Here is a 27,462-nt window from a genome sequence, read left to right as displayed (position 1 = left end):
ATGATGGTGAAAATGTTGATGATGTGATGGTTATAAACGACGTTGTATTGATGTGCGAGTTGATGAACTAGCTTCAAGCTAGATGATAACAAAAGTTTTAAATTCGAAGAAAAAAAAGTTGTGATCACAGTAGAAGATGGTGAATATGATTTACATATAAATTGTCCTTTGGCTAGATTTTTGATGCTCGTGTTGAAGACACAATGAGAAACAATTTTATCTCAATTATCCGTAGATTATGGGCTTTAATTATTTGGATGAAGGGAAAATGGATGAAAATGGATTATCCTTTCTTTTTGCTTTGATTTTTGTTTTCCTAAAAATGTTTCTTTTCACAAACTGAAATAATTCTTAATAAGCTTCAACTTGTAGATTATCAACAATATCACACATAAGAAAATCCAATTGAGTCAACAGAGTAACTTGATCAATTTGTTCATCCCTGGAATTGTTAGAATTTGAATCTACATCAGTCTCTTCTTTGTCACTAGTTGAATCATCATCCATATAATCAGTTAGATCAATTGATGAGCCCACAATATCAGGTATCGAGGTAATACTAGAGTTGACAATCTCAATAACTTCCTCAATATGAGTTTCAAGTTTATTAATCATTTCTAGACGTTGTTTCTTTTGTCGGTCCAATTTAACACGAATAGTTTCCCTGGCTTGATGTGGTCTCATCTCGTTTAGAAGATGGTGCATTTGAATGAATAACATTTCGATATCGGTACATTTTTCCTGTCTTTTGGGTGATTCTGGGCACTTAATTAACGCATCTAAAAGGTCTAACATACTCGCCATCAAAGAGACGTTCATCTTTTTAATCTCACGCCGGTAGTCATATTCTTTGGGGTATAAACGTTTGATATCCTGATCTTCTAAAGTACGAATTATCGGCTCATCAACTTTTATCTCAACAGCAAACATAGAATAAGATCCATCGGTAATTGGAGCGGGTGGCTCAGGGTTAAGGCCTTGAGAAATATTTTCATCAGAATACCATTGAATCAATAAGGTAGGAGGTAATGGATAAGACGAGGAGATGGTCGGTGGTGTACTTGATTGTGGAGCTTGATTTGTCATATTACCCGCACAAAACGGGTGCCCAGGGTTAGAGAGGCCACTTAAGGCGACAAAACTGAAATACAAAACAAGTTTTCAGTTTATCACTTTATATTACAGAGACAACAATTAATCACAAGGTTTAAGGTAAAAACACACTGAGTGAGAAACATTCACACAACATCAAACTACAAATGTACCATTGAAAGTAATTTACCTGTGGGGGGCTGGGGAGGGAGGAAAAGGGATCAGGTGAATAAGAAAATCAAGAAAAATTAATATAAAATGAGAAACAAAACAATTTAATTAGATTGTTGATCAGAAAGAAAAAAAATTACATTTTCTAAAGAAAACCAAAAAGCATTTGGATCTCCAATAGACTTACCGACTCTCTTTTAAAAAATTCTCTAAAAAGGAGGTTTCATAACTGCGCATGCGCAGTTCGGAGAGAGGCAAATACGAAATGGTAAACATTTACTCTTTACTTTCTGATTAACCGGATTAATTTTAATTTCTTAGCTTTTGCAACAATTAGTTTGCACTTTTGCACCTTGATTTAAATTCCTATTCCTGTACACAAGTGTGTCTTTTTCCTTTCGATTTTCGTCTCACATGTAACACGTATTCTTTTCTAATTCTGTTTTAAAGGCAACGAGTTGATTTGAGAAAATGATTCCACCATTTTTTTTAATTGTTCTTCTCATTTTCTCTCTTTATTGTTCTTCTGTAAAAAAAAGTTAATCATCTTGTGTTGAATTAATAATGGAATTCTATTGAAAGAAAGTGTCGACAAGAGATGGAGAAAAAGAGAAAGAAAAATAGAGAGAGAAAGAGAGATGATTAGAGTGATGTGAAAATTTAATTCTGCCAGTGATACACCAGCACAAAGGAGAGAAAGGAGAGAGAGAGAGAGAGAGAGAAGAAAAAAGAGAGAGAATGACAAAAAAAGCAGATCCTAAAGAAGAAGAAAAAAAGGGCCAACAAAAATTTCGAAGCGACATAAATTTTCATTTCGAGAAATGAAAAAAGACAAAAAAGAGGATAAATGTAAGATTGACACATGAAGATATTAGAATACAATTGTAAGAATCAATTTTGTTTATCCATTGTGTCCATACATCCAAATGATTTTTGCGTTGATTTCATATTTTTGTGTTTATATGTAACAAGCTAATTATTTTTACCATTTGTTAATTGGTAATTTGGGTATGATTGCGGAAGAAAAGTCCATAGGTAGTATATGTCTTTAGCTTCTCGGTCGGTCAATTAATTAATTAATTTTAGTGTATGTGTAGTGTGTATGTGTGTGTTATATAATGTTTTTTGTTGTTGTTGTTTGCTGATGTTGATGTGCTGGTTGATTGGCTGGTTTTGGTGTTTTTCGTTTTATACATGATTGATAAATTACTGGATTTTGAATGATTTTAATTTTTTAGTTGATTGATTTTTCATCCATGCAACAGGAAAAAAAGAGAAGATTTTGTGAAGAAATTGAAAATTCTGAGTAGCGTCTTTTTGAAAATGAAGAAGCGCGATCAACATTTAATTATTGATGGTTGTGAGTGTGATCAGTAGAATACGAGAAAGAAGCAAACACAATTAATTGGATGCAACGTCTTCTGTAAAATTGATAAAGAAAAAGAAAAGATAAATATTAGCTACTTAAGCTATTCAAAAAAGCGCGAAAGAGAAAGAAAAAAGAAAAAGAAACAAACCTGATTTTTCAGACTCTTTTCTTCGTCTTTCTTCATAAACTTTTTCATCTCTAGGTCGAGCGCCTCCAAAAATGGCGTCTCTGTCTTTAGTATCAGCCAAATCGTTGACTGGTTCAGCTTTGCTACGAGGCAAAAGTTTTAGTTTAGGTCGATTAGCAATCTCCTCGTCGGTTGGCTCTTTGAACTCAGAAGGTTCGTAAGCGGGAGCAGGCTTACGATCTCGATTGTTATAGTTTCGATTACCACCATAACGATTACCAAAATTATTTTTACCACGATCATCAAAGTTTCTGCCTCTGAATCCTCGATCATTGAAGCTTCTATCATTATAACCACCACCACCATTTCCTCCACTTCCTGATCTTTGATCATCTCTATCATTGAAGAAACCACCCCGATTCTGTGGTACAAAACCACCACCACCTCCACCACCATTGCCTCCTCTACCTCGATTGTTCATTGTTTGAGGTCCCCTATTGCGATCGAAACCTGTTAATTTAAAACACAAGGAAAAGAATAAAAAAAAATGTGTGAAAAAAAACTCAGAGCAAACAAACAAGATTATAGGAATAGACAAAGTACCCAAAATTGTTGGTAAATAAAACTCCCTAATTCAATATTAACACAACCTGTGTGTTCATTAATTACTATTTTCACCGAGTTATCAACAATTTTAGGAACTTGATTGTATAAAGAACGATGTAACGATGTTAAATTACCTCCTCTTGCATTTCGGTTTTGATCTTTACGTTTATTATCACACGGATGTATACGTAATACTCGCCCACAATATTCCTATAGAAACAATAAAATGAGATATTAGTAAACAGATATTAAAATTCAGTTCAATTTTGACTACTGACCGCACCATCGAGTTCGAGTGATTTTTTAAGTGATTCTACATCTTGAAATTCCACGAATCCGTAACCTTAAAGAGAGGAAGTGTTCAAGTTAATGATGAGAATTAATTTTCAAAAGAGAAGGAGAGAGACGAAAAAAATGTCTAGTTATTTTCATACCTTTAAATATATCAGATTCTCTATCTCGAACTAGACGACTAGTGCTAATCTATACAAAGAGAATAACATTTGAGTGGAGAAAAAAAACAGAAAGAAATTCAATAAATGAGTTAATTTTGTTTGGCAAAATAATCGATGAAAACAGTTGAATGTGCTGCGATTTAAATACCTTCAAACTTTTAAAGATGACATCAATATCGCCTTGTACAGTATTGGAAGGCAAATTTCCGACATAAATTTGGTAAGGTGGCTCAAATCGTGAAGCTTGGTCAGGATAAGGTGAATTATAAGAATCTTCCTGGAATCTTCCGCCTGATCCTCCTCGGTCTCTACCACCCCTGGAAACAAAAGGAAGGAGAGTTGAAAAGAAACAAAAGAATAGAGATAGGAAAAAGAATTAATGAAATGTGTTCATTTAACGCTGAGGTAGAAACAGAGAGAAATAGAGAAGAGAAAGAGATAAAGATAAATGAAGAGAGAGAGAGAAACAAAAAGAGGAAAAAAGAGAGAGATGAAGAGTGGGAGAGAGAAAAGAGCCAACAACAAGCATGTTAATGTGCTATGTGTTGATGTGATTTGTTGGGTTTTTAAAACCAAGACAATGGATAGAATTTGGTTTTTAAGGAGAAAAATGAAACTGAAACGGATAATTAACTCACCTGGAGAATCCATCAGAATAACCACGAACACCGGAAGAAGCCATAATCAAATTAATTCCAAATTAAATTAAATTGTTGAGATTTTTTTCTATTATTTTCACTTTTCAAAGTGAGAGGAAAAGACAGAGAAATAAAGACGAAAAAAGAAAGAGAGAAAAGGAAACAGTGGCGACTCCATTCGCTTTTCTCTGGAACGACGATCACTTTCTCTTCTCTTTCTTTTCCTCTTTCTCTTTGGTCAGAATAGTTCACATGCATCACGTGTTCCATAGGGAGCGCTCATGTTTTCTGCTCATTTCAGTGGTGATTTCGTTTTCTAATGAACGATAGTTGAGGTGATTAGTTGATTGTCATGTTCATCTAATTGGATGAGACAAGTGAAATGGAGCCAATCAAATTGAACACTTTTCGAATAAATAACCGAATAAGTTTTCGTAACTAATCAGAACAAAGTTATTTTCTATTTTTCGTCGATTGTGATTAAACTTTATTCCTGAGGCTCATTAGTTGATTAATATCACAAGTTCAGTTGAATTGTGTTCTTTTTATACAGCATTTCTCAGTAACTTTCACCGAGTTACCAAGATGTTTAGTCGAGTTCCCATTTGATTTAGTCTACCCGATAGATGGCAGAATTTTTTTCAATTCTTTGTCAACTTCTCGGAACAATTAGTCAAGTAGCTCAATATTACATGAAGATGAATAAAATGAAAAAATTACCCAAAATTCATCAGTGACTACGAAAAAAAATTAAAACAATTTTCTATCGAAACATAGAAAAAAAGTTTACTAAAATAAGTATTTGGAGACGAAAACAATTAAATTGTGATTTGAAACCATTTTTTTAATTGTCTTTTTAATGAGAAAGCTACTTGACTAATTGTTCCGAGAAGTTGACCAAATGAATTGATAATCTACGAAACTCATTGACAATTTATTTGTAACACCCTGGTGGGTGCAATGATTTAACATTCTAACTACAGTTTATGTGCTGTAGCTCCTCCTGGGGAGGAAAGTTGTGCCAGACAACTTCAGGGAGGGAAATTACAATAGATTTGGTTTACAAATTATTAGGTAAAAACAAAAGAAAATTTACAAATTATATTAATTGACTGGTGGTTAGTTTGATTGTCCAAAGGTCCAATTTGATGATTGTAAATAAGTACCAAGGGTTGGGGTGGAAGTGGAGATGAGGTCCAAATAAGTTTAACTCATTAGGTATGATATGAAGAAAAGGAGAAAATAAAATTAGAATTTCAATCTTTTAAAATCTGAAAACACAATTTTGATTATAAATGTGAGGTAATTTTAATCATTTGTTTAATTGTGTTTAAAGTATAAAATTTAAAGTATAAAGTTTAAAGTATAAGTTTGAGTTAGAGAAAAGAAAGTTGTATCAAATTACCAACAAAACTTACCAAGGAAACAAAAATGGTTGAACTTATTACAACGCAATAATAGAACAGTTTTAAGAGCGACAAAAAACAACTAAAGTAACTGTTTAACTATCATAATTTTGGTACCAACTTGATCCGTGTGACAAGATAAACAACAATAACACAAAATTAAATTTTAAATTCACAGGTAAAGTTAATCAAATTAAAGTTTATCAGGAGCGATGAAAATCGTGTAAAAGACAAAGAATTGAAAAAAATTCTGCCATCTATCGGGTTGACTAATCCAAATGGGAACTCGACTAAACATCTTGGTAACTCGGTGAAAGTTACTGAGAAATGCTGTAAGAAAAAGTTAAAAAACTATTAATTGTTCACTAATCATTAAGATCAATGGTTCAGTTGGTCAATCGACATCAAGATAATCACCATGGCTCATAATCTACTCACAACTTTAAAAATTTTCTGATCAAATTGACGAACTGAATTTAATTGTTACCGATTGTATAAAATGAGGACCATTTGTAAATCCATTCAAATGAAGAAATAAAAAAACTCAATTAAGACGCGATGTCCAGTTGAACGTTGACCTCAAGGTCAATATCGTTATTTTAATCAAAAATAGCACAATTTATACAAATTAAATTTGTAATTTATAATTTTAGCAATTAAACATGATTATAATTGACGATTGAAATGACTGATTAACTTTCATTTAATTTCCAAATAATTTAACTGGTTGAAATTTAATTGTGTAATTTGAAGCTTGTTGTGAGATGACAATTAAGTAATCAAACGCTTTAACAAATTAGTCTAATCAATTAACTGATTGGAAAAATAAATGACAAAAGGAAATTGGTTCTTTAAATATTGATACAATTAATTTATGATTTAAAAATGATCACAATTAAATATCATCATGAAAATTGTTGGAAAGACTTAAAATTGATTATCTTGATTTCGAGAACAATTTATTGTACCTGAAATTGAAAGACTCATAAATTAATAAATGTAACACAATTTGCTAATCAAGATTTTAATCTATCATAATTAAGGGAGTAGTTAAATAACAATCATAACGATATTTAGTTTGTAACAATTTGTTTATTGTTTATTTTTACAAATTGAATCTCGAATTCATTCAAAGGCATATATACATCAATCTATTAATTTAATTAGTTTAAATCAATTGAAATAATAAATTTGTTCTCTCTAAATATTGTAACTTCTTTTTTTTATATTTATAAATCAAATTGTGTTGTAAATTCATATTGATCACTACAATTCACACACAAACAATTAAGTTCTCGTTCTTGTTGTATGATAGGTTTATAACCCAAATCATTTAGACAACAATTAAGTCAAGGGGGGAAATTTGGTAGAGAGAAAGAGAAAATATTTCAACAATTAAGTATTGATTCATTTTCATCTCTTAATTGATTATTACTTCGCAAAGCCTAATCTAATTAGATTTGATAAAAGCACTTTGAATCTCCTGAATCTTATTATCAACATTATCGCCATGAGTTATGATTTACCCATTGATTAAATCACAAAGAACACAATTAAGATTATTGTCAGTCTTTTTCTTATTGAAGCTCAAAGGAAAAAAACTGTCCGACTAATAGACAAACTGACCAGCGGGATGGCGTTGATGTTTCATCTCAATCGACGATAATGTGTTAATGCGACAAAAAGAGAGAGATAGAGATAGACAGATAGATAGAGAAAAGGAGAGAGAGAGAGAGAGAGAAAACAACGAGAGCACCAACGCCTCGTCGTTTATTATACAATTAGGTAAATAGAATATAAAAAACCTAATAAAGTTTCAACTATTTTCCGATTTGAGAAACGCTTTAAAAGATTCGTATGCTAACCAGGATAATGCAGTAGATGGAATTGAATAAATAACTCGAGCAGTGAGGCCATTAAAATAGCCTTTAATCCCGCAACATCGATAAATCGTTCCTATGGCATGAAAGAAACCGTTGATTCGAGCCTGTTTAGAGGCTCGAAGGGTTCGAGGATCTTGGGTATTGAGAAGGGTTTTACACACATCTAGTGGGGTTGTTATTGCACTTGCAACGGCACCTCCAATGGCTCCACTAGCGATATGTGTCGTTGGATTGTATTGTCTATTGGGATTAAATAGTTCTTGTGAGTACTCGTAGGCCACAAGGTGAACACAATGAAAGGGAATATTCATTGAAAGTTGGGTAGTGTAGCTTCGGTAAAATGCTTTCATTCCTTCGTTCCTGAAAATGGACATAAAACACGGGAATGCACGACTATATTGACTATTGTAAATTTGTAGCCTTTGTTTAACTGTTTCCGCTGGATTCATCCATGCATCATGAAACACTGTTGCTAAGCATCCAGCGGCCACTGCAAAGTAAAGATAACAAAATGTCATTAAATATCAATATCATATCATTTTTTCAAGAAATTTCTATAAAAACGAGTAAAGCATCACGTCGCCTATTTGCATTAGTAATATTCATTCATCATAAAGATGGATAACGAATTAAATCTTGTTGAGAAAAAGATAAAATTACCACTTTGCTTTACAAACCTCCTTTTCCTCATCTCTCTCTCTCTCTCTTTTCTTTCACACTCACACATAGACACAACATGAATGTTATTTATAAAATTTCATGATATATTCTATTCCTTAGACATTGATGAGAGCTGAAAGCCAGATGTAATAGAATAGAGAACTGTAATTACTTTGAGCAATAGGACTTTGGCCACCGGTCTCCGTACCACTAATAGATCTTTTGACTTTTTCATAGATTGAGAAATAGAAAGCATGAGCTGGTCCAGCGCCAATCAGCATCACAGAGACTCCTCGAAAAGGTCTTTTAATACCTTCATGACGAACAATTTTAAATAGAGCTTCAGGCACCGATTTATATGTAGCTTTAGGACTTGGATAGAGAATTTGCATTCGGGTCTAATATGAAAAGAAATAGAAGAAAAATAAAAGAGAAAAGAAAACAAGAAATGAGATGAGAATAAAATGAAATTGATTTTAAACAAAAGCAGGATTATTACAATGACTCAAGTGAATATCAAATTACTTACTTTAACTGAATCTACTGGAAACATAACACAATGTTCAACTATACCGGCTAAGGCACCAGCGGCCATGTGAATATGGAAACTGTAATGACTAGGAAGAGATTCATATGAATTCTCTTCATCATTAAAAACAGATACATTAGACGTTTCCATTGTGAGAACAGACAATTTACACTAGAGACTTGTCACAATTAACTAGAGGAAACAATAAGAAGAAATAAAATAAAATTCAAATAGAAAATCAAGTTAATTAACATCGAATAACGAAAAGAAAACAAATCAAATGATTAACTAATTTTGATACAAATTTTTTGTTCCAAATGAAACATATGAGAAACTCATGGGTTTCGATTCACAGTGACATCTATTAGAATTTTTTATTTCTTTTTTATTACGTAAAATTTTCATTTTAATTATTACAATTGAACAGAAAAAATGGTTTGTTTGCAATTTTCATTGATTACATCAATTAAAGAATTACAGTTAAGCAGAATAAAAAGTTTAATTGTGATTAACAATAAGAGTGATTCTGATGATTATTGATGAGATTGATTCTAATTTACGATTTCGTTTTCAACAGTTACAACTGTTCACTTTAACATAATAGAATCAAAATTTCGTATCATAATTAAATGGAGACAATTAAGTAGAAGGAAAAGTTTGATTTTGGTTAACAAATGAATGATTGAGATTAATTCACGAAAATCAGGATAAAGATGAGCCATTAAATTTGATTAAGTGAATGTTTTTCAACATATTCTCGTAGGTTTGATATTTTACTTTCGATTTCATCATCATCACAATTGTCAACATCCATTTTTTTAACATAATTCATTACATATTCACGAAGTGCTCTGGTTTTTTCATCGACACCACTGAATCCTTCAAGCTCTTGAACCTTTGCAGATGCATCGGCAATTATGTGCTCTGGAAATTGAGCCAATCGGGCAACATGAATACCGAAACTTTGATCACAAATACCTTTGTCAACTTTATACAAGAAAACGAGTCCACCTGAAGTGGTTTCCGCTTTAACATGGAGATTACCAATAGCGGGAACTGTTTTGGTTAAAGCTGTAAGCTCGTGAAAATGAGTAGCGAAAAAGCAATAAGCTTTGATTTTGGTGGCTATGTACCTATTCAGAAGATTTTGATGAAAATGTCAATTGGCTAAATTTATTTAAGTTACAACAATTACTTACTCAGAGATATGCCAAGATAAGCCGAATCCATCGTAAGTGGATGTACCACGACCGAGTTCATCGATAATAATGAGCGAGTCTTTAGTAGCTCCCTGATTAATGAAGTTTTAATTTTGAACAGATTATGAGTTAAAATTTTACTAACGCAAACATTTTAGATTAATTACTTACTCTGAGAATTGAGCTTGTCTCAATCATTTCTGCCATGAAGGTTGACACACCTTTGAGCTGATAATCACTTGACCCAACTCTTGTTTGAATGCCATCAACTAATGAGATCGTGGCGGAATCAGCGGGAATATAAGAACCAATGTGAGCTAATAGAACGGCGATTCCAACGGATCGAATGTACGTTGATTTACCTCCCATATTTGGACCCGTGACAAGGAAAAATTTGTGTTCAGACTCATCAAGATGAACATCATTAGGAACGTAAATACCATTTGGTTGAGCTTCAAGACAAGGATGACGAACCTGTGAGATGATTATTTTACCACTTCCTAAGAGAGATGAGATATAAAATGATAAATAGTAATTCAACATAAGAAAATACTAATTACCTTTAGGCAACAACTCGGGACGGACAAATTTTTTACCACTACAAGAGTAAAGAGCAAACGAAACCAAAACATCAAGTTTAGCGACGACATCTCCAAGTGTCCTCATGGCTTCACTATAAGTTGCTAATTACATCCAAAGAAATTATTAAATTATTGCAAATCAGTGAATGATTTGAATGATTAAAAAACTTACCAGCAACTTTAATGACACCGCTGACCAACTCTGCTTGTTGGTTTTCATAAGCAGCCATCAATTCAACATATTTACCACTCAAATCGTCAAGTTTAGTGTTAGAAAATCTAATGGCGTCTTTTTTGGCTCGATCAATGAATCGGATTCCTTGACCGTTGCGAACATTTTTCTCTTCTTTTTTTGTAACTCGGAAGTTATAACCGATCTGTGAGTTACGCTCCAACTTTAACTTACTTGGATCGAGGTCAAATTTACGAGCAACTGATGTCGACAAATTTTCAGCACTATTTTCTACCTCCTCCAACTCTTTGTAAATTTTTCCCAGCTCTTCATCGAAATCTGCTTTAATCATCGGCTCACGATTTTCATCAAGACGATTAAAATCAATTGTGCTTTTGATGAGTTCGATGAAGGGTTCAAAATGTTGCTCTGAGGTTGAAAATAGATCAACAAATGTATCTTTGATCTTAGAATCACCACTAGACTCTAGAAGTTCCCGAATACATGGTAAACACTTGATGAAATCGTAAACTTTACAGCAATCAAATAGAGACGCTTTTTCTTGTTCAAATTTTTTGGACAAACGCAATAAATCAGGAACACGTCGCAAGTAGACATTGTTCAATGTTTTACGAGTTTCGGTATTTTCACGAAAGAAATCAACCAAATCCAATCTTTCCTCTGCGAAGCAAAAGATGAACATGATTAAGAATTTAGATTAAACAATTAATATGATACATGAAGTTACTTACGAATATGGTTTAGATCAGTTAATGGTTGACGAATCCATTGGACAAGTAAACGCTGACCAGCGAGGGTTCGACAATGATTGAGCAAATGATAGACACTGAAATTATTGTTAGCCGATGAGTCGGAACCATTAACAGTGAACAGATCAAGAGATTTAATTGCAGAAGAATCGAGACGAACAAATGATACATCGAATTTCTTAAGTAAATATCGTCCATCAGTATCACCATTTGATAGACTTAAATAATCAATAGCGGCACTAAAAGCAGCAGTGGCTAATTTTTGTTCCTCCAAATAATCTGTGAGTAAATTAAAATCATTAGCCATTGATTGATATTTGGAGAAAAGTTTATCATTAATTACCTGTTTTCACTTTGGACGATAGAATTTTGTTCAATCGCATTTGTAATGCTGAATAATCATCAACGTAACTTTGAGGTTTCACATCGGTAATCAGAATTTTATTCAAATCCATGATCTCTTCAAATCGTCGGAAAAAGGATGTAGATCGAAATGACTTGGTAATTATAACTTCTTTGGGAGCACATTGTACAAGAATCGCCTCAAAAACGGACAAATATTGATCATCTTCAAATTGTATAACACTAACACATCTTTCAAGAGTATTTATATAAGCAACACCGATAGTAGGAACATCAGAACCAATAACTTTTATCGAAATCAAACCCGAAGTATTATCATTGACGGAGTACAAAGTATCTTCAAGCGAACCCAAATTACCCGGTGAAGCTTTAATGTCAAGAGTCCAATTAGCGTTACGTGAGTTTTTCTCTTGCTTGTAAATCTCAATTCGATAATGACGAATTAAAAGAAATTCTTTTAATATCATTTCCAATTTATTAATACTCAGGGCAAGTGATGGGATATTATCAATATACTTGATAACTGTTTGAGTTTTCAAGATTTCATTAGCAACAAAAAGAGCATCAGATCCATGAATGGTGAAGAAATCTTTCCGGTCGAAAAGCCGAACAGTTGTAGATGATTTATTTGGTAATTTTCTATAAAAAATAAGGAAATCAGTTTCATGAGGAACATCTAAAAGTCAAAAGAAAACAAAAAAAAGAAACAATTTAAATCAAATCAAAACCCATTAAAATGAGAAATTAAGATGGAGAAAAAAAAAATTGCGCCAATTAGACAATTGACCAAAAGATCAACAGAAGATCATTCAAAGTAAAACTTATCATTTAGTTTTCTTTTCTTTTATTTACTCACCTAAGGCTTGATCATTCCCTTCATCTTCCATGATTAGTGTAAATTAGAAAAGCAATTTATTCAGTGTCACAATCAATTCCAAATCAACGGAGATTTAAATTCACTTTTCAAGTTTTCGTTTCTCTACAAACACATGATTCGATTCCAGTGACATCTATTGGTTCGAATTCGAACTGATTGGGACTCGATACAATCGGATATTCAGCTGATTGTATCAGATATTTTCTGTCGAAAGTTGAACTTTAATTGAGATCGTTTTAGTTGAATCTAATTAATCAGACTAATTAGTGTTTGACTTTATTTCTGTTTCTAAATATTTTAATTGTTTTGTTCAGAACACAGCTAGGTTTTGGTAATAACTAAAGGTTTGTAATAATAATAAATGTCTCATTTTATTGGTCTTGATTCTAGAGTTTTGGTTTTATTTTGACAAAACAATAACATTGCTTTTGTTTTGAATTTATGTTGTTTGATTTGTTGTTTTTTTTTAATTGAATCTATAATTCGATGTTTTATATTGATAGATTTCCATCACTCAGTCATCATGTATAATGGAATTGGTTTACAAACTCCTCGTGGAAGTGGGACCAATGGTTATGTGCAAAGAAATTTAGCTCACATTCACAAATCAAAGAATAAAGTTGAATACAAAACTGAAGATGACATTAAAAAGAATCTTGATGATCTTTTACCCAAGCCAATTAATCCTGAAATATTAGATCATCAAAGGAAACGAAAAATTGAACTTAAATGTGTTGAACTTGAAGCTCAATTGGAAGATGAAGGGTAAGTGATAATCTCACTTCAACTATATTTCTTTTTTCTCTATTCTAATATGTGATTCTTTTTATTCGAAATTACAGTGCAAGCCAAGAAGAAATTGACAAGGCTGTTTCTAGATTACGAGAGAAACTACTCGCCAAAGAAGCAAAATCTAAAAATTAATCAACATGAAAATCCAATTATCGAACAATTTAAATTCCAACTTGAAACACTGATCGATTCTTATTTTCGATTCTATCAGTTCCTTCAACGATTTATTTCCTTAATTTTCTCTATCAAATGAAATAATTGAAATAAATTATCAATCGATAACACAATCAAATTGTTGCCCAAACAATTAAATCCCAAAGTTAATTAAACTTATCATATGTTACATACGATAGAATTCACAGTGACATCTATGGGAGAAATATTTCTCTATATAGAAAATCATATGGAACAAATTTCTTCAGAATTTTCTTCCCTCTGTTTACATAGTTAAAAAGTGAAATTCTATTTGAATTCTTGATTTAATTCCTTTTATATTTTGAACCAATTGTTCTACATAATTTACTGAGAATGCCCCGTGAACCAGTTTCAGGTGATTCTGGTCCAACTTTCGTCGGAATTAGATTTTGTCAAGAATGTAACAATATGTTATATCCGAAAGAAGATCGGGAAAATAAAGTGCTGCTTTATGCTTGTAGAAATTGTGATTATAAACAAATTGCTGAGAATAATTGTGTCTATGTTAACAAGATCACTCATGATATCGATGAATTATCTCGTATTGTTCCCGAAGTGGTACATGACCCAACTTTACCTCGAACCAAAGATCATCCTTGTCCGAAGTGTCACCATAAAGAAGCCGTTTTCTTCCAAGGTCAATCGAGACGAGCCGAAGATGATATGAAGCTTTACTATGTTTGTACCGATTCTAAATGTGCCCACAAATGGACTGAATGATCAAATTAATCAAATTCCAATAGAAAAACAAAACAAAATCTCTTTCCCTTATAGTCAATTTCTATTACATCTTTTAATGTATCTTCAATTAGGAGAGGATAGAAAAACTATTTACATCATTTTCATTTACAATTACAATTACAAAATCCTTTTCACAAGTTTGTAAAATCTCATTTTATCAAAAAAGTATCTCATGACTTAATTACACAAGTGATAATAAAAAAATTAAACTCTTTGAGTGTTAAAACTGTAGATAAGTTGAAATCACTCTCTTTTAGTTGTGTGGAAATTAGAAGATGAACCAAAAAATTAACTGATATTGATTCAATTTTCCATTTCCAATTAAACAATCAATTAATTGATGATTGTGACCAATTGGCAGTTGTTGAGAAGAGGAAAGAAAACATGTTGATTAATTGCAAGAATGAGACCAAATATGATTTAAGGTGAAAGAGTAGAATTCAATTCAAGGTCCAATTATAATAATATAAACTTTTATCCGTTAATGCAACGAACGATGAATTAGTTGAATTACATTGATCAACTTGAGCGATATCAAAAGTAGGGCCAATTCCACCAAGTTTTTGAACAGGTTCGGTATTGAGAGTGTCCCAAACAATTAAACCTCCAATATCCTGATCACCAGCAAAGACTAGACAAGAATCTTCCCTATTAGGGTGAGGAAATAAGCGGCCTTTCACCACTTGGTCGGCATGAATTCCCCCATAAAAACATCTATCGGGTGCACATTTGATTAGAGGTTCCTCTCCATTTGAATTTAATGACAATGACCAAAGCTACAGAGAGAAAAAAAAGAACAAGCAAATGAGCAAAAATGGAAGAAAAACAGAACGGGATAAAACAGTTCCTATCGAAAATTTTGTCTTTCTTTTTTCGAAATGATTTTCGCTGTGATTATCGTTACTTACAGAATGTGTTACACGAGAATTGTGCTTCGATGGACGAGCGCTGTATAATAGTTTTGCTGTTTTACGCTCAAAATGAGAAGACATAAAACTACCAGAAACGGGTAATGGTTGAGTAACAAATCCGTGCGATCCTCGATAAGAAAAAGAAGTGTTTTGTAGCCTGGTTGTAATTATTCCGGTATATTGTTCAGATCGGACAAAGTTAACAGAAACGCAGGGTGTCCCTGTTGTACCTGGTGGGGCAGAAATGATAGATTTAGGTTCAGTGTTGTTTCTTGTGTCGAACTCGTGGACAGTTCCATTTGATAAACCAGCATAAAAGGTTCGAGTGTCTACTTCGTTCCAACAACAAGACCAAACTGGAGATGCACAGGTAAAAGTCGCCACCGCTGTGGATGAGAAGATGTCGGTTATCTTGACTGTTTTGTCCAACGATGCCGAAAGTACAACGGCATCGAACGGGTGAAAGGCGATATCTTTGATTTGTTTCTCATGAAGTCCAATATATTCTGTAGTACGGAAAGTTGATGTACCAATGTTGGTTAATCCAAAGGATTGACAATGACCAGAGCCTTTTTTCTGGGCTATCATAATTATACCGTACATATCAGAGACGGCACATAAACGAGATTCACTGCCAACTTCTAGATCTAAACGTTTATTCACCACCAAGGGTTGAAAAGATGCTTTTTGGTGATAAGCTTTAGTGTTTGCTGAGAATCTGGCATTAGCAGCGGCCAGTTGTAGTTCCATTTCTATTGCCTCAAGCCGTTTCACTTCCTCTGATGCAGCATCAAAAAGTTTCTGCTCATTCATAAAGGTCTCTCTCATTTCTTGTATTTTTTGGTTTATATTGACTACTTCAGCTTGAACTTTAGTTCGTTCGTTTCTTGTAGTTGCAGCCAATTCCTTAAATTGAACTACCACTGCTGAATCTAATTTCTTTATAGATTTTGGCACAATTATTTTTATATCAGTTGCTTTCACTTTAGATTTACAAGTTGGACACTTTGGTCCACCATCTCCTTTAGCTTCACTCAGCCAGCGTCTAATACAAATTTCACCAAAAATATGACCACATTTCAAAGCTGCAACTTGATGGTCACCAGAAGTTACAAAACTTTCTAGACAAATGGAACATGCAGATTCATCTAGATAATCTTCTTTCAGCTTTTCCCAAGAATTTTCCAAACTGTCATCATCTGTTTGTACCTTTGAGCAAGAAAAAAAGAATAAAATAAGACAAAGATTAACCAAAGAGCATAAAAAGAATCGACTAGAAATGGAAATCAAATTAACGCAAATATGACAAGATAAAAGTGACCAGCAAATTATTTTTTTAAAAAAAAGAACAAAAAAATTTTTTGAAAAAAAAAATATTTAACCTACTTGTTTATCACAAATTCCATTATTATTTACAGGTAATCCATCAGAATTACGTTTACAGGGATAACTAAAACCTCCATCACAACCAGATGACATTATAAACCAACAAGCAAATCATAAATTCTTAACCAAATTAAAACAAATTAACGATTGAATTGATAAATGAGACACAAAACAAAAGAAAATTAAATTTGAACTGACAATTTATGTTACAATTTTAGTAAACACTTTCTCTTAGCCAATCACATTCGTCCATAGGGAACACCAGCGACATCTGATGTTTTCTCACGAAAATGTTACTCGAATTTAATTTTTTTTTCTTAATATTAATAAATTGGTGAGACAATTGAGTTAAATGAATATTACTTTTATTAATTACTCTAGTTTATGAATAGAATCTGTTTTAATGAATTTATGCGTTTTTATTTTTTTTAACTAAATTGATGATAGAAAATAAGATTTTTTCGTAAGATTTAATTGTTGATCTTGGTTCTGGTGTTGTTGTTGGGACTTGACTTTTATCAGGATGGGACATTTTGGTGATGAATCTTTCAAGGAGATCTTGGAACAAGGCGATTGTTGAACATTTGAACTTTTTCATTCCACAAGAAGCACCATCAACTATGGAATCAACAAATTGTTGTGTATTTTTATCCAGAACTCTGTAGAAAAATGAATTCTCGGCGAGCGTGTTATTCATCATCGAAGTCCATTCAGGATAGTTTTTATATGCGTCACAACTCAGAGTGTATTGAATCAACTCAGGACATTCTTCACTTTCCAAATTTAGAAATTGAAGAACTTTTTTCACTTGAAAAGGAATTTCTTTTTCTAAATTCTGAAATGAATTCCAAACGGAAGTTGAAGTTTCTCGAGTCACTCGATGAGAAGAAATTTCAAGACCAGGGACACTTGTAAACGCATTGGACAAAATTGACGCGATTATGAACAGAACTGCACCGATCATGAAGATGGCGGAAGCTAATTTCCTGGCGATGAGAAAAGCTGGAATGAGGAGAGCATCGGTTAGGAGTGGAACCATCAAAGGTTCAAGAGTTTCGTAGGTACTGAGAGCTGGCATTTTGACGAAGACACAATTGAAGAGAAGAGAATTGATCGAGGACTGGCAATGATATGATACGATTTGGACCCTTCTATTTATATAAAAAAGTCTCCAAGATTAGGGAGAAAAATCGCCCAATAGATTATTTTATAATGAGGATAATCATTTAAACAGATTAACCGATTGAGACAAACTCTCATTCAGCCTCGAGGTTTGATATCTACATTAAAGGTCGAAGGCACAATGTGAACCTTTGAGGTTGATGCTAAGTTTGAGAGATTAAATTTCCAATATTAATCCGGCAAACACTACAAACGAACCTCTGGTAATTACGGGAAAAAGAGAGAAATTAAAGATGAATACAAAATTCGACTAATTATCAACATAATGAAAAAGTAAATTTCTGAATAGAAATTCAAAATAAATTACTTACATCTTCGGTAATTGGTAGACATTCTTCATGGAAAATATGGGAACAATTAAAAATAATTATATTCGAGGCACGAGACAAATCTGATACAAAAGAGTCAATCAATTAGAATGGAAAATTATAGTTAATCACAATCAACTGACCTCTTCTAAGAACCTTTCTTGAACATTTATTACAAGCTTTATCATCGGCCATTAAGGTTCCCTTTTTTTGATGGCGATTCAATTTCTCCAACAATTTATAACAATCAGTAACTAGAAGTTGTTTTCTAGTCTCTTCTGAGGCAATTTGGACACGATAATCACGAAGTATTTTCAATAGTCCATCTTTAAGTCCTTGAATCTCCATTCGATTAGGTATCCGACTAATAAAGGCCACTGGGTCGGGAAAATGAGTACCAACTGATGAAAGTAGGACGGCAACAAATTCAGGTTTATCGAGTGAATAAGAAATCAAATCCTCCCAGAGATCATTGTCAGCGTGTTTTAGACAAAATTCAATGGCATAATTAATGTTGGACATTTTGTCGATAATATAATGTAAGGCCTCTTTTGAATTACCCATTCGACTGAGCAAATAAACGGTTTCGGGTATAAGATTGTACCTTTCACAAACTTTTAGAGCTTTTTCCAAGAGAAATGATTAGAGCTTTGAAGAAAAGGTAAAACCCTTTCGGGCACATATTGAGCATATAAGGTTATCAAAAGATCGTGATGAACGGCACACAGGTCACCATCTTGTTGAACAACTTTATCGAGGTAAGACCAAAGGAGATCATGTCGATGTTTCAATTTATCAACCACGAAATCGACCTGTATGGTTTTCCGTTGTTCCAATAACAGTTTAGAGGTTCCATTTGGATTAACAGCCATTAGTGATTCTAATTTTTCTAAAAGGAGTTGATTCAATTGATAGTCTCGAATCAGTTCGAATACCTTTTCTCCGTCACCGATCTCTAAATAGATCGAAACTGCTTTCTCGTGTTTACCATCGTAAATGTACAATTGCGCCAACGCTTGAGATAATTTCTTGTTCTCGGGATCTTTGGCATAAGCTTGAAAAAGTGTTTTCGTCATATTGGAAACATTGTAAGCGGTCGAAGGCCAAGTTTCGATGAGATGAAGGAAACCACTGGAATCTCTTACCAAGAAATCATTTAATACCAATTCATATGTTTCCATGTCAAGGAGAATCGGATCACCTATCGGTATAAAAGGGGCCAGTGCTATTAAATGTCCAGATTTGGTGAATTCGTGAACTTGCTCTCGCCAAGCGTCAACAGAATTACCCAAAATCGAGGGACAAAGTTCACCCGCTTTTTGAAAAGCTCGATCAGTTGATTGACTAAAGAGAAAAGCCAAATAAGCTTTACCAATCGACAGTTGATTATGTTGACGGATATTTTTACCCTTTTTAACGAGGTCTAAGGCTTGATCGAAAAATTTATGCTCAATTAACCAGGTTAACCTTTCATCGTCCTCTTTTGGCTTGGCAATAATCAAATCTTTTGGACAAACGACAAAATAAATCCCATCCTCAGAAAGATATTCCAATGAGTAATCACTGTGTTTATAATTTCTGTATCCTCGAGGAAATAGCGAATCATTTGATATCTCTTCATATTCATCATGTGCTGATTCAATTATAATCAAGGATGGATGATTAGATTCTGGGTTCTCTTTAGCTTTTTCATCTTCTTCCCTCGGGCAATTATTGGTATCGATGTCAATAGTAGACGATGATTGTGAATCGGTTAAAGGTGAAGATGATGTGAGAACGACGATTGCATTAGTATCTAAAGGAGCTATTCCACAAATGGGTGAACCAATTGTACACATCGAGGGTATGATAACTTGTTTCGAAGGTAATTTATCAACATCTATGGATCTAATTGATCTTCGAGCAACTTGACATGATTTGATTGAATTGGCACATCCGATGATAAATTCAGTATCACTTTTCCAACAAAGATAACTACGATTAAAATCTAAGGTAATACTTGGCTCTGACTCTCGAGCAATGAAACAGATTACAACCCGTTCATCCATATCGTAAATACGAATACCATTGTCTGAAGCGAAAGCAATTAGATTACCTCGCCATTTAATTGAACGTATTTGACCATAACCCTCATGGAGTAAAGCGGACTTATATCGAGAGAGAAAACTTTTCTCATGAAGGACAACTCTCTCATCGCCGGTGACAATACGACGATTGCTTCCAGGGCGACAAAAGGCCGGATCAATGGCAACACAGTGAACCGGCCGATCAAAGTTGAATGTATTATTACAATCATTTGAATAGAGACCAAAAATGGCAGCCTAAAAGAAAGACAAAAATAAAACAATTAAATCAAAAACTAAAACTATCGACAAACAAATCATTAAATGGCAAATGAATTTTAAATACCTTGTTAACAGAACAAGAAACAATATACTCGCCCTTTGTTTCAATACTGATTGAATTAACTGCAGTTGTATGCTATAGGTATGATGAATAGATAATTAGAGTTAATTGTGATACAAGATAAACAGATATAGTGGATTAAATCACAATCAACCAACCAAACTGAGTTGTGAGAGGCGTTCATGGACACAATTTCCTTGCAGGTCAACAATATGAATTTTACCAAGACGAGTACCGACAGCAATATACTAAATGTAAATGATTAAATTAAGATGAAAATCTCGTAAAAAACTTTATATTGATTGTTGATTAAATCAAAAGAAATTTACCTTCCAATGAGCAGCAACACAGCTGATTGAGTCTTTCTGAAGTACTTGAGTTATATGATTTTCAATCCTCTCGATCTTCAACCTTGGCTCAGATTCCTGTAAGGAAAACAAAAAGAAGAAATAAATTAATGAGAAAAAGAATTATCATTATCAAATTGATTAAATATTCTAAATGGAATAGAAAAGCAAACCAAACTGACAATCGATTGTTCATCATGTCCACCAACATTAACCGGCGATCTTTCTGAATCCCAGACATCATCTAAATCCGCCTCTAACATGGTAACAAAACCTTAGAGTAACTCTTAACAAATAACAGTAACAACAATTAAAAAAAAAATCCAAAAGATTAATAAATTAATTCAAATAAAAAGGTTAACATATAAAAAAACAATTATTAGTACAAAAAATATATAAATCAAGTCATGAAGGTGATGATGGTTAGAGATTAACAATTAACATAGTTGACTATGATTTAATTGATTCCAAGTCATGGTTAGGGCCAAAGGTAGATTTGTAATACGAAAATTTAATTTCAAAGGGTAACAATTAACAAGAACTAAAAAAAATAATCAACAATCAAGAGGAAAACATTGAAGTCAATGTTATGTTTCTGGTTAGATAAGAAATCAGCTGAACGATGGGCGTGGCTTAGAAAATTAAATGAGCGCCAATTGAATGAAACGAAATTAAATTTAATTTAATCAGTGACAATTAACTTGGTATCACATTGGAATATCAACCTAAATCAATAGAAGATAAATCTTGACAATCTTATCATTTATATTAATCATTGAACTAGACAGTTATGGGAATTTCAATCAACAAGAAGATGAAAACTAATTGTTTACTTTTGAGAAATTAATTATTAGAAATCAATGAAAAGTCTTAATTGTCTTAACCAATTCCGGATAACAGTTAATTAATCTATTCCTTTTGTAAGTGATATACTTTTTTTACTAAAGATTCCAATTGATCTGATTATCCATTGATGCGTTATCAATGGTGAAACTTAATTGTTTATATAAATTGTTAGTAATTATTACAATCAATTTATCAATTGTTGATAATGAACTTGACTTTAAACAATTAGTTTGAAATTTGAAAATTATTATTTACAATCAACTGATTGTGATTATTGAGATTTTAGTTTGGAAAATAATTAACCATCAAATTTAAATTGTTTGATGATTAGAAAGCAAAATTTTTCCAACTACAAATTTGCAAACTTTGTTAATTTACTTAATTGTCACAACAATCAAACCCTTACATTTAGGCTTAAGATTTTAATCACCACCAAGTTTAACTATAATTGTTATTGCGCCGTTTAATTGTCATTAAAGATGGCAAGTTTTTGATTTGCTCTAATTAACATGATTTAACATCATCTTTAATATAACAGTTACAATTTATTAACCATCAAATGTTAACAACAAATGATTAAAACAAAAAGTCATACAACAAACTTTATCCATTAGTTAATTGTAAGTAAAATAAGTTGATCAATTTCGGTGATTACAACAATTTACAAATCAACTGATTTGGTACAAGATCTAATCAGTTAAGACTTTAAATTGTTGAGTAAAAATCTCACACATCTCATCATTGATTAACAATCTAATGATTATGATTGTCCTCTAATCACCATAACCTTGATTATGATCAATAGTAATTATGTTTCACTGAATCTAATGGATTATGGAGACAATTTATAAATTGTCTTTTCTCACTATTAAAGGATATACGATTAACTAATCATGTTTAACATTCCAATCAAATCAGATTCATTAGGATAATCATTATTACCATCATCTTAATTATTGTCAATCAAATGATCAATAAATCATAACATTGATCAAATCCGATGATCAAGGTTAATTTTGTTTCATTAACAATTAAAATCTTGTAATATTTTCCTTACCAATTGATTATCAGATATAAATTGTTAGTGATTTTATTCACAATCAACTAACCATTAATTAATCACTAATTTTAATCCAATAGACAAATTTGATCAAGATTAATGATGAAGAGTCAATAATAATAATTTCATTCATCATTTGACCTTAAATCATTTCAATTATTTAGCTTAATTGTTGATCAAATTGAAATCTAAATCATTTAGCAAGTAATCAATTCTATTAATGATTAAAATCAAAGGTCAGTAATCAATATTAATCATAACTATTAAAATACTAAACTTATCCTTGACATATGAGATGCTAATTCAATGTTAAATTGTTGCCCTTAAATATTCAGTCAAACAATTAACTAAATCACTAGAATAATAATAAACTAAGTAATCAATAAGACAAAAAAAAACAAATTGCAAAAAATTAGTAAAACCAAATCAAGTTAATTTAAGTAAATTAAAACAGTTAGTTACATTATCCAATTTGCTAAATCAAAGGCAACAAGCTGATTATTTACAATTAAAATGTTGTCTTTCCAACTTTTCATCATTAAATTGTCATGATTAATATGAAAATGGTCACAATTAACTAACTTTGAGGCCTTTACCATTAAATCAACAATTTAAGGTCTAAATTAATTTTCTTCATGTTAATTACCCGTTTCTGTATTTCTCTTACTGGTTAACGAACCTCATGGATTAACCAAAACTCACTCAACAATGATTAATAATATGACAATTAAATTCATCTACAATTAACATGATTTCCCCTAAAAATATAACTTTCACATGAGATGATTAACAAATTGTTACAACTTCAATTTCTACCCTTTGACCGTCCGATTGTTGCTCTCAATTTTTTTAATTCTAATTTTTTTTCCTTCTCTTTCATGTCACAGATCAGAAGTGATTTAATTTTATGATTTATGAAGTATTTAGGATTATCCCTTTGGATTAGCTTAAAATAGATTGTGTAACCAAATTGTGAGACTTGGTCATTAAGAAAAATTTAATTATCATCAAGTGAAAACATGAATTAGTTTGTAAATTGTCAATTCTCATCATTAACAAGGTTTATACGAGTTAATTGCTGAACCATGAATGAAATTAGCAAACCAAACTAATTTAAATTACTAATTACACAATTTTCAATCAATTTAAGTTGTAGTGAAAAAACAAAAAAACAAACAAATGACAATCAAAAATATGACCGAGAAAGTTAATTGATCAATGATTGAGATAAAATTAACTTATCAATCAGTTTGAATATCAAATTGACATTTGACATGAATGAAATTTACTACTGGATTAAAGTTAATTGTTACCCTTTAAATTGGTCTCATTGTCATGTATTAACTTTTGATTGGTTATCCCAATTGTTGACAATTGTGATTTAAACAGGTTAGGGATTAATCTTGATTATATCAGGTATTGGATTAAGACAGTTAACCTTGAACATCAATTGATCAGGAATCGAGGTGATTAATCAAAACTCATAACAATCAACAAAAAAACTTTTAAATGACAATGAAGTTTTTTGATCAGTAATCCACTGATCCCAATCAAATTTTGATCATCTTTATGTATATGGAAACAATTTGTTATATTTAATCCAGTAAAATCATCATAATCAGACTCAATTAGATTAGTTTTTTGATTACCATCATTAATTTATGATCTATTATTTAATGAGATGAAAAAAAAGGTAAACAAATATTAATGTTAGAGGTTAACACTAATCTTTATCCTTTGATTTACCTTGAAAATTAAGGTCTCAATCTATTGATGATAATGATTATGATGATTTCCAATATGATCATTAACTAATAGCTCGAGTAAGCATTTTATCAGTGCAAGAAATAACTCAATTAACCGTTTAATTGTTGTAGGATTTGAGAGGACGAAATATAATATAACATTGATGGAAATTATCATTTCAAGTTGTTCATCTTTTTAACGATAATCCTTTATGGTGATTGTAGTTGACAACGAGAAGAGATTAGGTGACAAAAAATTGTCATTTTCTCAATCAAAATGATTGACTTTTCAGCGCGTGTTTATCATTTTTCTCACGTTGATATAATAATAATCTTGTTATTATCACAATTATTATTATTGGAGTGTTGATTGTAAGATTAATCAGTTGAGTGGCAGTTGGATCAGGTGAATGTTAATCTTGTATTCCTTCAATGAACCTCATCTTTAATCAGGTTTCAATGAACGTTCAATATTATTGATCAATATTTTATGGTTTTACGATTGGGATAAACACTTCCAAGCCCTAGAATAAGATAAAATCATCAGATTATTATTACAATATGACAAAAAAAAAGATCGACAAAAAAAGAAAGAGAAAAAGAGAGAGACAGAGAAAGCGAGATCTTTTTTGAGTCGATTTGTCGTTAATACGTGTGAAACGGTTCGTCGGAGAAGTGTCACTGATATTGGGAGATGATGATGATAAGGAGGAGAGAGAGAGCGATAAGCTGAATGTGGGGGATGGAGGGCTTCATGTTTTGGAACATATTTTGACAATTCATGGCCCGTTGAGCAGATCATCCGTTGGCCTGAAAGTGATGCCCGTCCTTGCGTTTACATAACATTATGTTATGATTGTATCTTTTTCACTCTTCATCATCTTTCCCTCTCTCTCTCTCTCTCTCTCACTCAAATTTCGTCCAGAATGAGTATATAAACACTTTTGGGGCTCATCCGATTGTCACAATAGTTCAAGTACTGGATTAGTGAAATAACTACAACAACAATTTAGTGAAGTCTTCATTTCAATATCATATTCGGATTAATTTACTCATTACGCTCTTACCTGAGCTTTTAATTTAAAACTTTAACTTTTAATTTTCGAAATTTTCTTTCTTTTTTTTTCGTCACAAAATCTTCGCTCTTTAAATTACAAATCACAATGTTCACCAAATCAAGTATCATCATCAACCTTTTGGTCTGTGGATTATGTCTCATCTCCGTGCAAGCGGCCAATAACAACAGCTCATCAAATGCTTCCCCAGGTCCTTTCATCCCTGTGCCAGTACCAATTCCAGCCTTCCCTGGTTTCCCTGGTTCCAACGGCGGTGCTCCAGCTGGATATGGTTATCCCGCTTATCCATCAGCTTATTCTGGTTTCGGTAGCTATGCCAGTCCAGCTTATGTTTCACCAAGTTACGCACCAGCTTCAGGAATGAGTCCATACGCCTCAAGCCCATACGCTGCTTCCTCACCCTACTCAAGTGTAGCATCTTCAAGCCCATACGCTGCCGCTTCATCACCTTACGGAGCCGCTTCTTCAAGCCCCTACTCATCCAGCCCATACTCATCATCACCCTACTCATCATCACCTTACCAATCAGCATCACCCTACTCATCAAGCTACACTCAAGCTTCACCATACTCATCCTATGGTTCATCATACGGATCATCATATGGATCACCTTATGGTTCATCTTATGGAGCATCAACTTTAGGCTATGGTTCATCATCATACCCAAGTTCATCTTCATTCCCGTAAGTTTCATCATCTAAATGTAATTAATTTCCTTTTAATTACCAATCCATATCACTTCCTGACACCAATTGAATAGCAACAATTGTGCTTGACAATTAACTCTTCAGCCATGATAATCAATCATTGGATTGAAGCCTGAAATGAAAACAATAGAATAGAAATAAATAAACAGACCGAATTAGCCGACAAAATAAAAGGACAATTATGATCACAATTAAAGGGTAAAAAAAGGTTAACAAGCCTATCGAAATATTCAAGAACAATTAATTCATTTAAAGAATTGTAACAAACAAGGAAGAACTTTTTTCTCTTCCATTCGAAAAACAATCTTGATTTACCTTTCTTTTCATTAGAAGAATATTATTGTTACCTGATTATTTAATTATTTTCTTTTCTTTACTCATATATCATTCGTATCATTCAATATACAGATTCTTTGGTTGAGAAACAATTAAAAATAAATCACAGGTAAATAGAGATCACAATCTATCCAAGAGAAAAGATTAACTGAAGATCACAAATGAATTCGTGGCTCCATTGGAACCAAGTTTTCGGCCAAAACAATTGTCCCTCCAAAGAAATGATCCACCAAAAGAACATAATCATTCTCATCAATAATCAATAATCGAATTTAAATATAAAATAAAACGATAATTAAAACAATAAACGATAATTTCTGATTCTAAAATAAAAATTAACGAAATTTCATCTAAATTAATAAACGAAAAGAGATAATCTCATCATCGAGATGAATAAAAAAAGGGAAACGGAAACACAGAATTTGCTGGATCATAAATAATTCCATCTATCAATAGATGATACAAATTATATTATTATTCAACAATCAAATTAACTTTCGAACTTTTTTTCTCACAATTAAACATT

The 27,462-nt window shown here is 32.2% G+C and overlaps 9 protein-coding genes across 9 annotated transcripts; 3 read left to right on the top strand and 6 right to left on the bottom strand.

The window, feature by feature from the left end:
- Positions 1-62: 62 nt before the first annotated feature.
- On the bottom strand, positions 63-1,765 carry LOC128391485 (mediator of RNA polymerase II transcription subunit 7-like). Its single transcript, XM_053351383.1, has 2 exons — positions 1,283-1,765; positions 63-1,141 (listed from the first exon to the last, which is right to left on the bottom strand). The coding sequence occupies exon 2, from the start codon at positions 1,084-1,086 to the stop codon at positions 352-354; it is 735 nt and encodes a 244-aa protein (XP_053207358.1). The 5' UTR covers positions 1,087-1,141; positions 1,283-1,765; the 3' UTR covers positions 63-351.
- A 140-nt stretch (positions 1,766-1,905) lies between these two features.
- Positions 1,906-4,616, bottom strand: LOC128391482 (eukaryotic translation initiation factor 4H-like). Its single transcript, XM_053351380.1, has 7 exons — positions 4,459-4,616; positions 3,969-4,137; positions 3,800-3,848; positions 3,644-3,708; positions 3,500-3,575; positions 2,781-3,269; positions 1,906-2,684 (listed from the first exon to the last, which is right to left on the bottom strand). Exons 1-7 carry the CDS (start codon positions 4,500-4,502, stop codon positions 2,665-2,667), a joined length of 912 nt encoding a protein of 303 aa, XP_053207355.1. The 5' UTR covers positions 4,503-4,616; the 3' UTR covers positions 1,906-2,664.
- A 2,320-nt stretch (positions 4,617-6,936) lies between these two features.
- LOC128391481 (mitoferrin-1-like) lies at positions 6,937-9,237 on the bottom strand. Its single transcript, XM_053351379.1, has 3 exons — positions 8,937-9,237; positions 8,580-8,805; positions 6,937-8,237 (listed from the first exon to the last, which is right to left on the bottom strand). The coding sequence occupies exons 1-3, from the start codon at positions 9,084-9,086 to the stop codon at positions 7,681-7,683; spliced, it is 933 nt and encodes a 310-aa protein (XP_053207354.1). The 5' UTR covers positions 9,087-9,237; the 3' UTR covers positions 6,937-7,680.
- A 63-nt stretch (positions 9,238-9,300) lies between these two features.
- On the bottom strand, positions 9,301-13,037 carry LOC128391466 (DNA mismatch repair protein Msh2-like). The gene is made up of 8 exons (XM_053351361.1): positions 12,878-13,037; positions 12,002-12,697; positions 11,641-11,937; positions 10,889-11,569; positions 10,696-10,818; positions 10,307-10,635; positions 10,136-10,227; positions 9,301-10,069 (listed from the first exon to the last, which is right to left on the bottom strand). The coding sequence occupies exons 1-8, from the start codon at positions 12,906-12,908 to the stop codon at positions 9,658-9,660; spliced, it is 2,661 nt and encodes an 886-aa protein (XP_053207336.1). The 5' UTR covers positions 12,909-13,037; the 3' UTR covers positions 9,301-9,657.
- Positions 13,038-13,080: 43 nt separating this feature from the next.
- LOC128391494 (serine/arginine repetitive matrix protein 2-like) lies at positions 13,081-13,982 on the top strand. Its single transcript, XM_053351394.1, has 3 exons — positions 13,081-13,242; positions 13,402-13,663; positions 13,741-13,982. The coding sequence occupies exons 2-3, from the start codon at positions 13,422-13,424 to the stop codon at positions 13,820-13,822; spliced, it is 324 nt and encodes a 107-aa protein (XP_053207369.1). The 5' UTR covers positions 13,081-13,242; positions 13,402-13,421; the 3' UTR covers positions 13,823-13,982.
- Positions 13,983-14,084: 102 nt separating this feature from the next.
- Positions 14,085-14,862, top strand: LOC128391493 (DNA-directed RNA polymerase II subunit RPB9-like). The gene has a single exon (XM_053351393.1). It carries the CDS (start codon positions 14,219-14,221, stop codon positions 14,603-14,605), a length of 387 nt encoding a protein of 128 aa, XP_053207368.1. The 5' UTR covers positions 14,085-14,218; the 3' UTR covers positions 14,606-14,862.
- LOC128391471 (E3 ubiquitin-protein ligase RFWD3-like) lies at positions 14,660-17,118 on the bottom strand. Its single transcript, XM_053351369.1, has 3 exons — positions 16,924-17,118; positions 15,535-16,746; positions 14,660-15,402 (listed from the first exon to the last, which is right to left on the bottom strand). Exons 1-3 carry the CDS (start codon positions 17,014-17,016, stop codon positions 15,067-15,069), a joined length of 1,641 nt encoding a protein of 546 aa, XP_053207344.1. The 5' UTR covers positions 17,017-17,118; the 3' UTR covers positions 14,660-15,066.
- A 153-nt stretch (positions 17,119-17,271) lies between these two features.
- LOC128391467 (vacuolar protein sorting-associated protein 41 homolog) lies at positions 17,272-21,758 on the bottom strand. The gene is given in 8 exon segments (XM_053351362.1): positions 17,272-18,305; positions 18,417-18,496; positions 18,557-19,048; positions 19,051-20,734; positions 20,823-20,894; positions 20,978-21,067; positions 21,149-21,244; positions 21,349-21,758. Coding segments are annotated over 8 exon segments (2,652 nt in total). The 5' UTR covers positions 21,430-21,758; the 3' UTR covers positions 17,272-18,248.
- A 4,019-nt stretch (positions 21,759-25,777) lies between these two features.
- Positions 25,778-27,244, top strand: LOC128391489 (uncharacterized). Its single transcript, XM_053351387.1, has 2 exons — positions 25,778-26,576; positions 27,009-27,244. The coding sequence occupies exons 1-2, from the start codon at positions 25,981-25,983 to the stop codon at positions 27,019-27,021; spliced, it is 609 nt and encodes a 202-aa protein (XP_053207362.1). The 5' UTR covers positions 25,778-25,980; the 3' UTR covers positions 27,022-27,244.
- Positions 27,245-27,462: the final 218 nt, after the last annotated feature.

This window comes from Panonychus citri, unplaced genomic scaffold (assembly GCF_014898815.1).
Source record: "Panonychus citri isolate SS breed McGregor unplaced genomic scaffold, ASM1489881v1 Contig00134, whole genome shotgun sequence".
Lineage (NCBI taxonomy): Eukaryota > Metazoa > Arthropoda > Arachnida > Trombidiformes > Tetranychidae > Panonychus > Panonychus citri.
Note: the sequence above shows the minus strand (reverse complement) of the source record. Positions and strands in the feature narration are given on the sequence as shown.